Source organism: Melitaea cinxia, chromosome 19 (genome assembly GCF_905220565.1).
Source record: "Melitaea cinxia chromosome 19, ilMelCinx1.1, whole genome shotgun sequence".
Lineage (NCBI taxonomy): Eukaryota > Metazoa > Arthropoda > Insecta > Lepidoptera > Nymphalidae > Melitaea > Melitaea cinxia.
The window spans coordinates 12,727,265-12,745,026 of NC_059412.1; the positions used below are offsets into that span (position 1 = coordinate 12,727,265).

General features: G+C 34.2%; 1 protein-coding gene and 1 long non-coding RNA gene across 2 annotated transcripts; both read left to right on the forward strand.

Annotated features, from left to right (window-relative positions):
- Positions 1-4,801: 4,801 nt before the first annotated feature.
- On the forward strand, positions 4,802-7,223 carry LOC123662992 (transcription factor Adf-1-like). The gene is made up of 2 exons (XM_045597756.1): positions 4,802-5,087; positions 6,504-7,223. Exons 1-2 carry the CDS (start codon positions 4,949-4,951, stop codon positions 6,638-6,640), a joined length of 276 nt encoding a protein of 91 aa, XP_045453712.1. The 5' UTR covers positions 4,802-4,948; the 3' UTR covers positions 6,641-7,223.
- A 3,342-nt stretch (positions 7,224-10,565) lies between these two features.
- LOC123663006 lies at positions 10,566-10,740 on the forward strand. The gene is made up of 2 exons (XR_006744595.1): positions 10,566-10,611; positions 10,692-10,740. It is a non-coding gene; the product is annotated as an uncharacterized LOC123663006 (long non-coding RNA).
- The last annotated feature ends 7,022 nt before the right edge of the window (positions 10,741-17,762 follow it).

Here is a 17,762-nt window from a genome sequence, read left to right on the forward strand (position 1 = left end):
TATTAGAGCCCACCAGCGTAATTTATAGGAGTCGCCGTCACCGGATACGGTGTGGACGACATGATGATGATGTATCACCAGCAAAAGTTTCTGTCGGTGTCTCCACCGAGCAAAACCCTATAAAACCGTTTTGTGAATTAGCGCCTAAACAGAAAAAAAGACGAGCAGAAAACTTTCATTTATCTTCGGACGAAATAAAATATGCATATTTTGAGCAGTTGCAAGTGGATGGGAATGATGAGATTGCTAAAATACTAGAACATTTACTTAAGAATCCCGAAGATGTAAAAAAAGTTAAGAAGTGCATATCTGTTAAAGAAACAAAATCTGTATTTTCTCCGGATGAGGTTTTAGGATTATTTTTATCACTTAAGCTGACCATGTGGCAATACAATACTTTAAGAAAAAGTGTTAACGAGAATGACGGTAATATATTTCCATCTTATTATGAAGTGCAACATGCGAAACAGGAATGCTACCCACCAAAAGATGCTATTACAGTGACGGACACCTCAGCCAAAATAAAGTTACAAGCTCTATTGGATATAACGACAAGAAGAATAATGACGTCACTCGTCATAGATAGTGGTTGTAAAGAATTTACACTAATCAGTAAGTGGGGATTTGACGGTGCATCAAATCAAGCCAATTACAAACAAAAAGTGCAAACAAACGTTGAACAAGAAAGTGAACTGGACGATTCAAGCATATTTATGGGAAGTTTAGTGCCAATAAAATTAATGTGCGGCGAACAAGTTATCTGGAAAAACGATTCACCAAATTCATCATACTGGTGTCGTCCAATCTTTTTCGAATTTGTGAAAGAAAATAAAACAATAATTTTGCATGAAAAAAGTGCTATTGAGGAAGAGATTGTTAATTTAGTAAAAACAGAAGTTGGAGAAATAAAGATTTCACACTCTTTATTAATGACAATGATAGACGGAAAAGCAACATCAATTTTATGTGATACTTCATCTCAGAGATGCGACATTTGTAAAGCCACTCCAACTGAGATGAATAATTTGGCCTTAATTGCATCAAAACCAACTAATCTAGATCTCTGTAAATACGGATTGTCATCATTGCATATCTGGATACGAATGATGGAATGCATTCTGCATATAGCTTACAGATTAACGATAAAGACATGGACAGTAAAGGGAGACAACAAGTGCATCATGGAAAGCAGGAAGAAAAATATACAAGATACTTTTAAAAATAGAAAGTGCTATTGATAAAAAACAGGTGGCCGTGGGCATATTCATTGACATCAAAAAAGCAGTTGACGCGGTTAGTCATCCACTCTTACTTAAGAAGCTTAGTTACCTTTTTAGGGACACAGCATATAATATTCTAAAGTCTTACTTAGATAATCGATATCAAATACTCAAGATTGGCGACAGTAAAAGTACTATGGCTAAGATAACTCAAGGTGTCCCGCAAGGATCCATATTAGGACCATTATTATTCTTGATTTACATTAATAGCATTAGTGAACTCGACCTAACTGGGGATATAATATTATATGCAGATGACACATGCCTTTTCTACTATGGAGAAAATATAAATGAAATAATGGCAAAATCTCAAAAAGATCTTGATACCCTTGAGGAGTGGTTTAAATATAACCTTCTCACAATCAATACCAGCAAAACAGCATACATGATTTTCGCCGCTAAAAACAAAAATATTAATCAAAATTTAACACTTATAATAAATAATGACATTCTAAAAATATCCGAACAAGAAAAATATCTCGGGTTAATTTTAGACCATAAGCTAACATGGAAACCCCACATAATGAAAATACGTAAAAAACTTATTTCTTTACTTGGTTGCTTAAGAAATCTATCCAAATGCATACCAGAAAAACTACGAATTGTTATATACAATACCTTAATTAAACCACATCTAGAGTATCTTACTGAGATATGGGGATGCGCAGCTAAGAGTAACTTACAACCTTTACAAAGAACACAAAATAAACTAATAAAAGTACTGTATAAAATTGATTTCTTGACACCAACAAAAGATGTTTACAAAATAAGTTTACAAAATAACAAAGCTTCTTAATGTAAAACAGATATATACCTACAATACATGCATGTTAGTCAGAATAATACTTAAAGGAATACTACAAACACAGTTACGTTTTGATCTCAAAAATCCCAGTAAATATAGTAAACGCAGGAAAAATACCAATTTAATACAGTTACCCAGAACCAGGACAAATTACGGTAAATTAAACATAAAATATGATGGAGCTAGAATGTATAATAACTTACCCGAATGTATAACTAACGTAAAGTCCGTGGCAAAATTTAAAGAATTGCTAAAAAATTACATTCTTAGTAACTTTGAATAAACGTAATATTAACATGCCTATATTATAACAGGCTTTCAAAAAAAAAGTAAATAAAAAATACTAGAAAACACAAATTCATTAATAATATTATATCAAGACGCATACATAAAAAACACACACAAATACACGCTACATACGCACGTGATAGAATTTTACTGATTATAAAGAAAATTAGTAAGGAAAAGAGAAAGTTTTGCAAAAGCTATTATTACCCTCGTTTACTTTAATATTAAAAGAGCTATGTTTATAACAATTATTACTTTATATATTGTAAAGCTTCAAATTACCCTTTATTAATTTAATATTAAAAGAACTATGTCTTTGATGATCATTACTTATTAAAAGAACTGTATTTGAAATAATTATTATCATATATCAAATAGCATCCAATTACCCTCCATTACTTTAATGTCAGAAGAAGCACATTTGTGATAATTAATTATTTCTTTATGTATAATATATTTTTAAGAATAAGGTAAATAAGACAAAGGAAATGGTAACCATTAAATTATATTATTATTGTCATATCATCATTATTACACAGTTACAAAATCACAAAAATAGTTATAATATGAATATAACTTAATAACTTGAATTTGAACATTATAAGAATTAAGAAATACATAGCATAGGTTACAAGGTTAAATAAATGTAAGCAGAACAACTGATTACATACTGGGAATGTAATAAAATACCTTATAGTACTTATCTTAGTCCTAGTCGGCGGCTTGTCAGGGAAAAGAGAGCTTTGCCTACCGACATACGATATTTATAACCTAGCCCAAGTCGTAATGTCAAATCATCTACATTTCACTGTTTTAAAGATTATAAAAATCAAGTGAAGTGTTGCCACCAGAAAAACTAACTATAATTAAATTAAACAACGTTATAAAAATAATATTATATAAAAAAAAATATGTAGGACGCATGCACCAACAGACGACCGCACGCACCAACACACACACATACATACACACACACATTTAAAAACAAACACACACACACATACACACACACACATACACACACACACACACACACACACACACACACACACATCTATAAACAAACAAACACACACACACACACACACACACACACAAACACATCTATAAACAAACAAACACACACACACACACACACACACACACACACACACAAACACACACAAACACACACACACACACACACACACACACACACACCAAAACATATAGACACACGCACCGAACATTACCGTTTCATATTCTTTTTAATGTTTCTCATTTTAAGTGACTATATACTGAAATTGTATGTCTTATGAGAAAAAACTAAAGATTCTTTAAACCGAATGGGACTTCTGATAGATGTTGTCAAACAAGGGCACGGCTCCACGAATGACGGAAATACTGCTAGAAGATTTTTTGAAAACCCAAACGTGACTGCTGAGATAACTGGTATTAGTGAAGACTTAATTAGGTGGTTTGCAACCATTTTTGAGGCAATTTCATCAGGTTACCACATTGACACAGTCAAATTTCACTAATATGCTCAAGTGACCATGCGACTGTATTTGGAATTATATGGCTGGTATTATATGCCTTCAAGTGTTCACAAAGTTCTTATGCATGGTGCAGCTATTATTGAAGGTTTTGGTCTAATACCAATTGGACAGCTATCTGAAGAAGCTGCTGAAGCTAGAAATAGAGACTTTCGTAGGTACCGCCAACACCATTCCAGGAAATGCAGTAGAAAAACTACAAATGAAGACATTTTAAATAATTTGTTGACCAGCTCTGATCCACTCATCTCAGCGAAAGGCCACAAACTTCGAAGAAAACATAAAACTTTGTCAGAAGAAGCACAAAGTTTATTAACAATTTGGCATTCGTTAATATGGATACTCATGACAGTGATTAAATTAAAAAAGTGCAGTGACCAGTACCTGATTGTGATTTTTACTAATTTTATTAGTCCTTAGTGGATTAGGGCTAACGGGGAGACCACTATATTAAAAAAAACGCGCCTGGTTCTTAACCTCTATGGTGGTGTGGAATAGAGAACAAAATTTGAAATTGCGACCAAATCGCAGAAAATCGCAACCCGAGAATAGGTACTAAAATAGGACAAAAATACGTACTATACATACCTAAAGTCAATTCTTTGAGAAAATTTGAGAATTTCTAGATTTTCAAGTTTTTTTTTGTTTTGCTTCATACAAAAATTAATTTGGTTATTAATAACTCCGAAAATACTCAAGTTATCTAAACGACCCCCATATAAATAATTACTTATAATCAATAGATAAATCCAACGCACTATTTAAAATTTCAGAAAAAGAAACTTTTTTTTTAAACGCTAAGTCCTCTACCGGCCCGTTTCATGTAATGGTCTGGTGATCATGACGCACAACGCTGCGGTATGCGGTATGCGTTGCCGGACACTCAATCATATGAAAAACGTCGAGAATGTTCTCTTGTTCCGTCGCAGTATGCATCAGCGGTAAGGGGCAAGGGCGGTGAAGTGGGGAGGTGTACTGCCGCACAGCGCGGCGTCATTCTCGGTTCAACGCTGAGGTGCGGTGTGCGTCTCTGAGTCAATATGGAATTTTTCGAAGACAATTTAATAGAATTAGTTCGCAACTATCCTTCTTTATATAAAAATAAAGACAAAAAACATAAAAGTTTGATTGTCAAAGATAATGGTTGGAGGGAGATAGCTGAGAAGTTGAATAAAACACGTGAGTTGTTTGTATAATATATTTCTAATTGTTTATTCGACAGCGGTACGTACCTAAGTTTACATAAAAAGTGGCAAACATTACTAGTGACACATGAAACATTTTGATGATTCTGAGGTTGGAATGATGAACAATTTAATTTAAATTTAATGAACAATTTAACTTGGTGGTGTTTATTTAGTGTTATAGAAAATAAGCAATAAGTTTTGAATTACCTACTCACTTAACTTGTCCTATCTACTTCACTGTCTTGCCAAGGTACACCTACCACGATCACTGTTGAAATACTGCTTGAATGAGTCACGTGTCACCGAACCATTTATATTATAACCTCTTCCCGGTATACGCGCCATAGGAATTACATTTTCAGAGGGCATTTCAAGAGTATTTCTGTCTGAATCGTGTATGATCAAAGAACTCATCATATTATGGATGATACAAGCTGACATAACCAACTTGTCTACGACACGAGGGTTTACTGCAATAGGTGAAAAAAATATTCGAAATCGTTGACATAATATGCCAAAAGCATTTTCAGATTTTCTTCTTGCTCTACTAAGGCGGTAGTTAAAAATTCGTTTTGACCTATCTTGAGACGCATGATTTTTTGAGTATGGTTTCATCATATAGTTGGTGAGACTAAATGCATCATCACCTACGAAAACATAAGGCATTTCTATGTCAGCTAGGACATAGAAATGCCTTATGTTTTCGTAGGAGAATCTTTAGCTGCCCATTTTGAATTTTCTTAAATAAATCAGATTTCATAAATATGTCTGCGTCACCTTCTTTGCCATAAGAACCAACATCTATTGTTATAAATTTCGATTCGCATCGACCACGGCAAGTAAAACAATAGAAAAAAAACTGCTTATAATTAAAAAATAAGGACCCGCTGTTACTTGAGCACACGATGCGTATGTGCTTACCATCTATTACCCCGATACAATTAGGAAAATTCCATAAAAACCAATATTCTTCGGCTATTCTTTTAAAATCTTCCTCGGTGGGTTCAGGAAGTGCAACGTTTAAAAGTCTCAAGCATATACTTTGTAAGACTTTAGGCACAATTCTGCATATCCAATTATGGCTAATTCGAAATTGAAAACTTAAAGATCTATAGCTTTCTCCAGTCGCCAAATACCTGTAAAAAAAAAGTAGGTACTTAATTAATGGGTCCAACATCGGTGCAAAGGTAGTCCGTTTCAGTTCAATGGTCCGTGTAGGTAAAAAGAATAGTGAATTATCAATTATGAATCCATCTAACTAAATCTTATTTCTCCATGAAGAAAAATACTTTATTTATTCGGATTATCTCGTTTAAAATCACTACCTACTATGTTTACCTCCACAGAACATCGAACTAAAACAGACTATATAGTAGTTCTATATTAACTAACAATGTTATTGTTTCAGCTGAAGAATGTAAGAATAAGTGGCGTAATTTACGCGACAATTATAGAAAAAATCAGAATAAGAAGAAAACCGGAAGTGTTTCTTTCGTTTCAAAGTATGACGACGAAAGACTTAAATTTATAAATGACAGCTTTTAAGAAAGGGAGTCTATTTCAAATCTAAATCCCGGAAATGTTCTTGAGGTTGATGAAGATAACAATTTGCCAGTAGAGATATGTTCAGGACCAACTTCTTCAATGCCGAGTTCAACGCCGTATTCACCATGTGAATCTATTTCAAACCAACAATCGCAAGAAGGACATTCAATAACACAAAACAAAACTCAAGGTACATCACAAGTGAAAAAGAAAAAAAGAGACAGCCTTGTCGAAGAGTTTAGAAAGAATAGAGAAGAAAGAACAAACATGTTGAGACAAATTACAGAAAAAGGCAATACTCCAGTACACATATTCTTTAGGAGTATGGCCGACGTAGTTTGTCAATTTCCTCCGGACAAAATAGCTCAAATCAGAGCACAAGTTTGTAAAATCGTTACTGAAATAGAATTATTGGTCTTGGCGCAACGAGAAACACCATCCCCACAGCAATCATTCAACACACCACAGCATCCAATCCACGCATACAACTCACAACGAGAGACACCATCCCCACAACAATCATTCAACATACTTTGATGTTATACCGAGTTACTGTATTCGATTAATAAAAATAATATGATTATGAATTGTTTTATTTAATTACCGAAATAAATTCATTTAACTTACCTTAACGTTAGGAATAGTTTTTCTTATGCCGTAATAGCAAAATTCCGATTTCTGGTTCTAGGCTGTGTGTCACTAATATCATCTTTTATGGCCATTAAAATCTTGTTATAGATCTCTCTTGAAACCCGAAAGTAACCCATGAATTTTTCTTCACAATCAATTAAATGCCTTTTTATTAAGGTTTCGTAACAACCTTCACTCCTCCGTTGTAAAAACATGTTCCTCAGCGATTTTCTTGTCTATTCAGAAGCAGTAAAAATTCTTATTCTTCCTCCTCTTCAAGCAAAGCACAAATTACAGAAAAATTGTTCATGTTCACGTCTACCTTAGTCGCTGCGGCAAAATCAACTGACCACCTCTCCGCAGCGACGCTAAATGCTGCGTCGTGACGCTGCGTTGCGGCGCATACCGCAGCGTTGTGCGTCATGATCACCAGACCAAAGCTTCAGCCCACTGTGCGACGGCCCGACGCGACGCGAAGACAACTCACTGCGATCTCGTGTAAGGAATCACCTACGTTTTGCGCTGTCGTTCGTTACATTTGAGGTTCGGTAATAGTATTTAGTATTACTTATTTGTGCGAAAAAGTTAATTATTTAGTACTGACCATTGTTTTTAACTGTATATCTTGAATTTCTTTCTAAATAATAGAGGTATTGAAATATTTTGTTTTGATAAAAACTTAGATATTAAAATAAATTGTTTTGTTCGTCGTTAATTTTTTTTCTTTCAATGCGTCTATTTCTGTTTATATATATTGACGGGATCATAACTATGGTAAAATAAAATATTGTTTATGGATGGTTATAAGCAATAATGCGTTAACCCTCAAGAACTTTGTTTTGAGAAAATGAAGTCTTAAGGTTTTCAAACCAATTCTTGTAGTTTGTTTAAAAAAACATGTATCAACTGCATATTGCTCGGTTTACCTAATAAAAAAGAATAATGGATTAGAAATAGATTTATATTACAAAAATAAAATAATCTAGAATATTCTTTAAAAAATATGAGATTATTATTTTGATTCGTTTTATCATAAGTATATTTTTTATACTATTCTCTTTTTGGTGACTTAAAACTCTTTTACAGAATGTTAAATACCTGATATATTATTCAAATATATCAAAAACTTTGAATTGTACTTGTGTGGATTGACACATTATTGCTTATCAGCATCCGTTTGTGAACTATAACTAGATGTGTGGTCATTATTTTACAAAGAAATATTTTTATTCAAGCTTTCGCGATTATGTTATAATAGGTAAATACCTAAAGAAGAATGCCCATTTTTCACCTGACTATTTATAGAAATAAAATAAATCTTAAAATTCAGTTTATTTAATTGTTTATTAATTACGCTTATCACAATGTTAAAAGAAACGCAGGAAAAAAATATTTTGTAATATTTCTATAAACTTATTCTACGTCAAGGGTTAACGTATTAACATGTTTTGAACGCATCCCAACTACATTTTTCTTACGATGTTTCATTTTACACATAATACTTGACTTTTTAACTCTGTTTCTGTGTTTTAAACATTATTTTACGCTTTATTTATTTCATTTCATAAATATTTTATTTTTTCGTTGGGCTTTAAATATTTCACATTAATAAAAAATTACATAATAATTAAAAAAATAATAATCATGCAGTATGTAATAATTGAGTTCGCACGACTGAAACGGATTTTTTTGACCAGGCATCTTGCAGGCATCGGCCATCGGCATTCGTGATTCGATACTGCGCAGTCTTTCGTTGTTGCGTTTGCGTCTCGTTTGTGTACTGTGCGATTTTGTGTGTGTGTGTGTTTACACCTTTTTCGACCTTATTTACCGCCCCTGGAACTCGATATCGTCCTCATCTGACGACCATTGTTTACTATACCCTTGTAAATCCGTCCTTGATAATGCCGCCGTCGGCAAATAGTCGACGTATACTTTGCATAAACTGCAACGTCTGCTTAAATACGTTTCGACGTTATCTCGTTCATGAACTGAACACAAGAGTTATTTCCTTACTTAGCGAGTGGATATCACCAGTAATCGTAAGTATTTATGCTTATTATTTTTTATCTAAAAATATCAATAGAAGATGTACATACATTGACAAAACGAATACAGTTTTGTCTTGTTATTTCATGTTTCGTTTTGAACTGTTGTTAAAATATTTGTTGCTGCCATACATGTTGAGCATGTTGATGAAGCTCGTGGAGTTTCTACAACTACCGAAGAAGTTGAAATTGGAATAGGTAACTCTGAGCCAAACACTGCTGAACCAGCTAATGAAAGTCTAGATGTGCCTACTGAAGTTGTATCTAGCAACATAACATTGGAAAACTATAGACGGGCAGCAAATACTGCTTCTCACTGCCTTTTCCCTCAATGTACTAATATTAATAATAATAATAATAATACTTTTTTATTTGCAACATCCACACAAATCAATGTTACATATCCATTAAGCTAAACAATTAAAATAAACAATAAGGATATCGCAAACCCGGTCTCAAGCTCGGCATATGCTGGCAGAGCTGTCAGCGCCGATCTTCCGCTTGAGCCGTCGGGTGACAACACGGTCGCACCAACACCACATACCATACAAAATCGGAATACAGAAAAAGAAACATGAAAATTAAATGGATATAGTGAAGTATACATGGGACTAATATAATATACGGCAAAGTGAAATGCTCTGGACACTGAAAGGAATTTCGTTCTTATTCCGACACATTAGAGTACAATTCAGCTTTGTTTACATGTAAGTTCTAAAGTAAGTAATAAAAATATTCTTTCAACATAAATAACGCTTGCTAGGTAAAATTAATAATAGGTTATCCATAATCCATTTCACATAGGATGGGTACGGTGACATTTGATATGTTCCAATACACTCTCACTAATTTCAACAAATCGGATAAATATACGTTTTTTAAAAATCACCAATTAATTTCCAAAGCAAACAATAATACTTGATTAGATTGAAATTGTATTTAAATATGCGTTTTTACGTTTAAAAAAAAAATGAAAAAGGTACAGAAAAAAATAAAATAAAAAATAAAATAATAACCTAAAATTACAGGCATGAAACGAAACGTTCAATGATAGGGATTGACACGTAGTAATCGGCTAAAATAAATAATCGTAACGGCCATCTTGTAAATCGCGTCAACTCACTGACTCGAGATATCTCAATCAGTACAAACTACAAAGCAATTTATATACGAGTCCGCCATGTAGTACCGATCGGATCAATCACAATTTAATAAGCCTTAATAATTTACAGTACAACAAAAATCAAATTACACTTACATCGTGCACAAAATTTTCCTGGCTTTGCTGGCAATGTAAAATATATTCTTTCAATATTAATTTATATTTGAGAAAACTTTGTGTATTTCTAATTGGTGGGGGTATGTTGTTCCAGCACCTGGAGGCAGCATAGCGGAAGCTGCCCCTGAAAGAGGCTGTCTTGTGCTTTTGTACAACAAGTTGTATGGAACATTGTCGCGATTCACAAGTCCTATGACTTGACATCCAAGTGAGCTTTTCATACAAATATGACGGCTCCTTACGCCTTAAAAGATCGAAAAGAAGACAAGCTAAGTGAAATTTGCGACGGTGTTTCATTTTTAAAATTGAGTGTACATTTAAGTAAGGAGTAACGTGTTCTCTAAAGGGTATATCGAAGCAGAAGCGAGCACAGGCATTCTGGATTCTCTGTACAAGTCTCTGTGTTTTAGCGGTCAAACGAGGTCCATATACAATAACTGTGTAATTTAACTTGGACAATATCAGTGACTCAGTAAGGCGAATACGTAAATCTACTCCCAGGTGATCTCTCACATTGTAAAGTATTTTTAAGCGGTAAAAACAATCTCTCACTAGTCCAATGATGTGATTCTCAAATCTAAGATTACAGTCCATCTGTAAGCCAAGGTTACGTGCTTCCCACACCCTTTCAATAGGTTGACCCATTAATAGTATTTTATTTGTATTTTTTAGCCTTGATATTTGAGATTTTGTGCCACAAATCATGTATTTGGATTTATTTGGATTTAAAACTAAGCTATTCCTCTTGGACCATAGCACAATCTGATTCAGATCTTCATTTAGTCTATTAATTGCAATGTCAATATCAGATGGTTTGCAAGAGATGTATATTTGGGTGTCATCAGCATAAAAATGATATCTACAGTGCATTATATGATCTTTCATGTCTGCTGAGTACAATAAAAATAATATGGGTCCCAAAATAAAGCCCTGCGGCACGCCTTTGGATATTGCCATTCTATCTGAGATGAGTGAGGAACCATCATGCTTAGTTATTTTGACATACTGATAGCGTTCCCTGAGATAACTATGAAACCATTGTATGGCATTACTGTCAAAACCGTAATAGCTCAATTTGGACAGGAGGAGATTTATATTCAAGGAATCGAAAGCCCGTGAGAAGTCAAGCAGTACGAGGAGAGTGCACATGCCCTGATCCTGTGATTGTAAAATATTGTCAGTCACATCAAGCAGTGCTGTGACAGTACTGCGACCCCTTCTAAAACCTGACTGGACCTCTGGTAACATATGGTTTTTTTTCTAAGTAAACTGTTATTTGCTTCGATACTGACTTTTCAAGTATCTTCGATAGGCATGGCAGAATACTTATTGGCCTCAGATCCTTAAGATCTGTGGGATTTGAAATTTTTGGGAGCGGTCGCACCACTGCCGTTTTCCAAACATCTGGATAGGTTGAGGTTAAAATAGACGCATTCACTATAGAAGTGATGGTTTCCAATGTATCCGGCATCGTTAGCAAAAGCATCTCCAGATTTATTGAGTCACATCCCTCTGCTTTAGATCTCAATGATTTTATAATATTAATAATTTCGCTTACTGTAACCGTCTTCAAATGAAATGTGGCTTCGCTAAATTTATGGAATTCAAAGTAAGTTATATAGGAAAATAGAGTGTAAGGTAAGCCTGGAACATTTATGAAGTGGTTGTTTATTACATTTGGATCGTTGAAGTGGGAGGGCAGATCTATATTTTTTTTAGGTAAAATGCTTGTTTTTATATTTTTCCATAATAATTTAGGGTTGTTAATTTTGTTATTAATATTATGTTTGTAATATGCTGATTTTTCATTAAATAGTGCCTTATTTACTGTAGATTTTAAATATTTATAATATTCTTTTTTACTATCAGATTTTGTTTTATGATATTCTGCAGAGGCTTTATCACGCAGTTTCATCATCAATTTTATGGTATCTGTGATCCACGGATAGGAGTGAGTCTTTATAACAGTGGAGAGTAATGGTGCATGTGTATCAAATAGAGTCAAGACACTGTGATTGAATATGTTAACCATCTCGTTAACATCATCAAGTGTCGAAATCTGACTCCATTGTATACCTTCTAAGTCTAAGTTAAAGTTTCCTGTATTAATGTGTTTTATAGGTCTATAAGTCATAGAATATGGTTTTATTTTCTCGCATTTAATATTAAACTCACATGTCACAAAACAATGACCATACAGTGACCCCACATGCTCCACAGTAATATTTTTAGCTGGTAGATTTGAACAAATAACATCAATCAGTCTGTGAAGTTTCAGTAAAATGAGTTGGTGCTGACACCAACTGGCTTAGTCCTAGACATGCTAAAAATGTTGACAGCTTATTTGTTTTTATTTCTTCAGGGCTAAGCATATTAATGTTAAAATCACCAACCAAGACCAAATAGTCATGACCGGGGATTGCATTAATGGTGTCTGTGAGAGCGTCTAAAAATACATCCACATCTAACCAAGGGGGACGATATGCTGTACCTAATGCTATTTTTCTCCCACAAATTGTTAAGGTCAACCACATCTGTTCTACTGCTTTATGTAGTGGGTCTACAGGATGGTCCCAAGTACGCGCATTAATTCCACGTTTAATATAATAATCTACACCACCACCCCGCGAGCGTACCTCTTGTGCTCTGGGTCTATGGCGTAGATAATATCCCGCCACACTTGGGGCACGTCCTTCCTCGCCTACTCTTAGCCATGTTTCATTAATCGCTAAAACATCTACACAGTGCCGGCTTACTGTAGCTACAAGGTTATCGTGGTTTGTGCCAAGGGAGCATGCATTAAACAGCCCAACCCTAAGAAGTTTGTTTGCCATTTTTCAATAATATTAATGTAATAATTTTGTATAATATTTGTCTATGTATATAAGTGATAATAGTGTGCATAACTGATGTAAATATGTAGATAAGAACACGGTTATTAAGAAATTGTAAATAAATATAATTAAAATTACTGAAATATAAATATGTAGTATATAAACCTGTAGTATTAATACCAAGAAACTTTAACCCCTTATAGGACGGCTCATACAAAGTGGCCAGTAAACTGGACTGTTACGTTAAGGTCGAAATTAAATACAGTTTTGTTCCGAAGTTCAACCTTATGCACTTTTCCGACTTGTGTTGAAGCACGCTGGCCTGTAAGCTAGCCAGCGTTCGTTTTAGTTGCGCGCTCAAGAAATTTCGCGCCATTTTTCACGGTGGCCAGTATACTGACCACTGTGCGCCCGCAGCGTAGTTTTTACTGTCACCGCGCGAGTGCAGGATGTTTTTTGATGTGCTAAAGTGAAAATAAATATGTCTGGCTTTAACAGGTGAGTAAAACTTATTGATTATAGTTTAAGCTTTAATGTTATTCCCAATAATGATATAGTTTTATAATAAAAATGTGATTTATGAACGATTGAATGCCAGTCGGTCTTTGAGAAAAACATAACCTAAAAATTACATATGTAACTTTGAACTACTGCATAAAGTTTTTGTTTTGGTGTGATCACTTGAAATAATATTATTTGCAATATAATAATAAGCTTTTTTTTATATTAATTAATAGATTAATCACAACCATTCTGGTTCGGTAGTTATAACCCAAAATCCCGCCAGTTTTAGTACTTTTTTCGTGCATTTTCGTGCCAGTGTTGAAACGTTAATAAAAATCTTTTAATTTTATATTAACAAACGAAATTTTCTTTGCTTTAGAAAAAGCTACACTTACTCGGAGTTGGAAGCACTTGATGAAGACCAGTGGAATGATTTTATGGGCATCACAGATGACCAGGCCGTCCATTCTGACGTTGGTGGTGATTCTGATGGTGAAGACTGTTTCAACGACAGTATCATCACCAATAATGCCAGTAGCTGTAGTACCCGTAGGAGAAACCGAGACCAACTGCCAGGACCATCACGTTTGTCAGAACCTCCTCCCTCTACATCATCACCTTCACTAAATTTAACATCCTCATCGTCGCTGCCGCAGTCGCCACTATCACCCCCGTTGCCGCCGCCACCACCCCCGTCGTCACCGCCACCACCTCCGTCGCCGTCGCCCCCACCCCCGTCTTCGCCCCTACCACCCCATCCTCAAGTAGCCCCAAGTACTATTGAGGTAAACGATGATCTAAATAAGTGGAGCAATAAACATTTTCGTGAGCCACCTATTTTCAAAAATAGTACTTTCAAAAATTATGTTGGAATAAATACAGAAGTCAATTTACAGCCACCACTACAAATACTTACCCTTTTCTTGACACCTTTTTTTTTCAATCTCATGATTACTGAAAGTAACAGATATGCCACACAGTGCCATCAGACTCTGAACCTAACGGAAGAGGAGCTGAAGAAGTTCATAGGGATTTTGATAATTATGGGGTTCCACAGTTTACCCTCCCTAAGGCTTTATTGGTCGCAAGATACAAATTTTCATGTGCCAAGAATTAGCAGTGTCATGAGCATGCGCCGATTTTTAAAAATAATGAGATTTTTGCATGTGAACGATAATGAAAAAATGATCCCCAGGGGCAACGCAGGTTACGATCGCCTATTCAAAATAAGACCTCTGCTCACCCATTTTTCACAGATTTTTTCTTCTGTTTTTAGTCCGCATCAGCAACTCTCAATAGACGAAAGTATGATAGCATTCAAAGGTAGATCAACATTAAAACAATATATGCCACTGAAGCCAATAAAGCGTGGCTTCAAAGTGTGGGTAATATGCTGCGCTGTAACGGGTTACATGATTAACTTTGATGTTTACGAAGGAAAGTTACAAGTTGAGAGGGAAATGAGTCTGGGCGAAACAGTTGTTATGAAATTAGCTGGAATGTTTGAGCATCTGGGTTATTGCATATTTTTTGATAGATTTTTTACTTCTCTGCCTTTATTAGTCAAGCTGTTGCGAAAAAAAATTTTCGCTGTTGGTACTATTATGCCTACAAGAAAATTCTTCCCGTCTAATAAACTTCCCCTTGACCGGACCATGGCTTTGGGTGATAGTGCTTGCGCAATGACGAAATCCAACATTTCTGTTAGTAAATGGAGAGACCGAGGGAAAAAAGCAGTTTGTGTTGCTTCAAATATGCATAACCCAAGCAAAAAAGGATATGTGCGCCGTACTAATAGTCAGGGTAATAAGGAACAAGTCGCCTGTCCTAGTCCTATTATCGATTATAATAAATACATGGGAGGGGTTGATAAATTTGATCAACACATGGCATCCTATAATATATCGTGGAAATCACGACGTTGGTGGATGAAAATTTGGTTTTATTTAATTGAATCTGCGATTGTCAACTCCTACATTGTTTACAAGGATACCTGGACGAAGGCTTACCCTGGGGGTACAAAACCCATGACTCATTTGATATTCAGGAGCAAATTAGCTGATGAACTTATTGGAGATGAAAAACCCTCTGTACCTATTCAAAATGACGATGATGAGAATGACCACAGGCCAATAAAGTCAACCAAGAAAAATTTAAGACGATGCAGATATTGCAGTACTGCTTCTAAGCCAAAGAGAAGTACCTATGAATGTGTTAAGTGCAATGTCGCCTTATGTGTAGAATGCTTTGTACCATTTCATAATTCAGGAATGAAAAAGAAAATCTAATTTTTTGCAAGGTTATATTTTTAGAAGAGTTTTTGTTTTGTTATTTCTAAAGCTAAAACAATGAATATTTGTAGATTTTTTTAATGACTGATTAAGATTTTATAAAAATAGGATTAAAAAGTTTATTAAATTTAAGAGGAAGAATTTTCTGTTAGTTTTATATTTTTGAAAGAAGAAATTTTGATTTGTAATTCCTAAAGGTAACATAATGAGTATTTGACAATTTTACAAACCGATTAAGATTTTATAATTATAGGATTTAAAAAATTATTAAATTTAAGAAGAATTTTTCGTTTATAATATGTATCTAAAGTTAAAACGATGAATATTTTTAAAAGAACTTTTTGTTAAAATGTGATTATTTTTAGAAGAAAACTTTATCGTAACATAGTTCAAACTATGGAAATGTGATTATTCATGTCCTGAAATATAAGGCTGATGGCTACGTATTGTTTTTTTATTCTATTTCCTTCTAAATGTACTTTTTTTGTGCATGTCCAGTTTACTGGCCAGTGAACTTGCCGTGATAGTGAGTGGTGCAGATCGGTCAGTGGCCAGTCTACTGGCCACTTGTTTTTTTGGATTTTCTCGAAAAATATGCAGTCTAGATTTATTTTACTTTGACAGTGTTTTTTAATTCGGGCCAAAAAATATATATTACTTAAAATAAATTGCATATTAAAAAAAAAGTCAAGGTGACCGTTAAAGGGTTAAATAAATATAGCTAAAATTATTGAAATGTAAATATGTTTTATAAAATCCGATCAACCCTTCATGCTTTGTAGACAATATTGACAGACACGCAATGATATATTGATGTAGCGTATAATTAATTAATGGTTTTATACTATGGCTAATAGATGGCGTTAAACTGAATTGACTATGTGTATAAGTAATAATAGTGTGAATAAGTGATTTAAATATGCAGATAAAAACACGATTATTGTGACATTGTAAATAAATAATTTAATGACATTGTAAATAATAATTAATATTAATCTGCATAATATGGCAGATTCATTTAGAGCAACGATACTCAGTACATATAAATATTATATACCTGTGCACAGCCGTGTCTGTACAGAACATAGACTGAGTAATGAGTGGAGTAACCTGTATAATTCTAGTAATAGCATTAGTACATTTACTTCACAACAAGTAGAACACATTTTTTCATTTGTTAATGCTTTCAAGCCCTACCTTAATTTCACAAATGTAGAAGATATTCAAGAAATCGAAGATAACATATTTTTCTTTTGGACTGGAAGGTCCAAACTAGACTTTTTCACCCTTCTTAATGAAGTTCCAAGCATACAAGGAATTCACATAGGTATTTTGGGATTAGCTGCATTGTTAATGAAACTGAGGACTGGTGAATCAGATATTCGGTTATCTACATTATTAGATGTACCACGTACCACATTAGAGCGACTAATGAACAAATGCAGGGAAATCTTGGTTCAAGATTTTGTACCTATAAACCTGGGTATTGATCACATATCAAGAGAAAGGCTAATGGATCATAACCTTACCAAATGG

Bases quoted from the DNA above. Each gene is read 5' to 3' on its own strand.
- LOC123662992 (XM_045597756.1), top strand. From the start codon at position 4,949: ATGGAATTTTTCGAAGACAATTTAATAGAATTAGTTCGCAACTATCCT. The intron at 5,088-6,503 runs GTGAGTTGTTTG...TTATTGTTTCAG, and splicing joins TGAGAAGTTGAATAAAACAC to CTGAAGAATGTAAGAATAAG.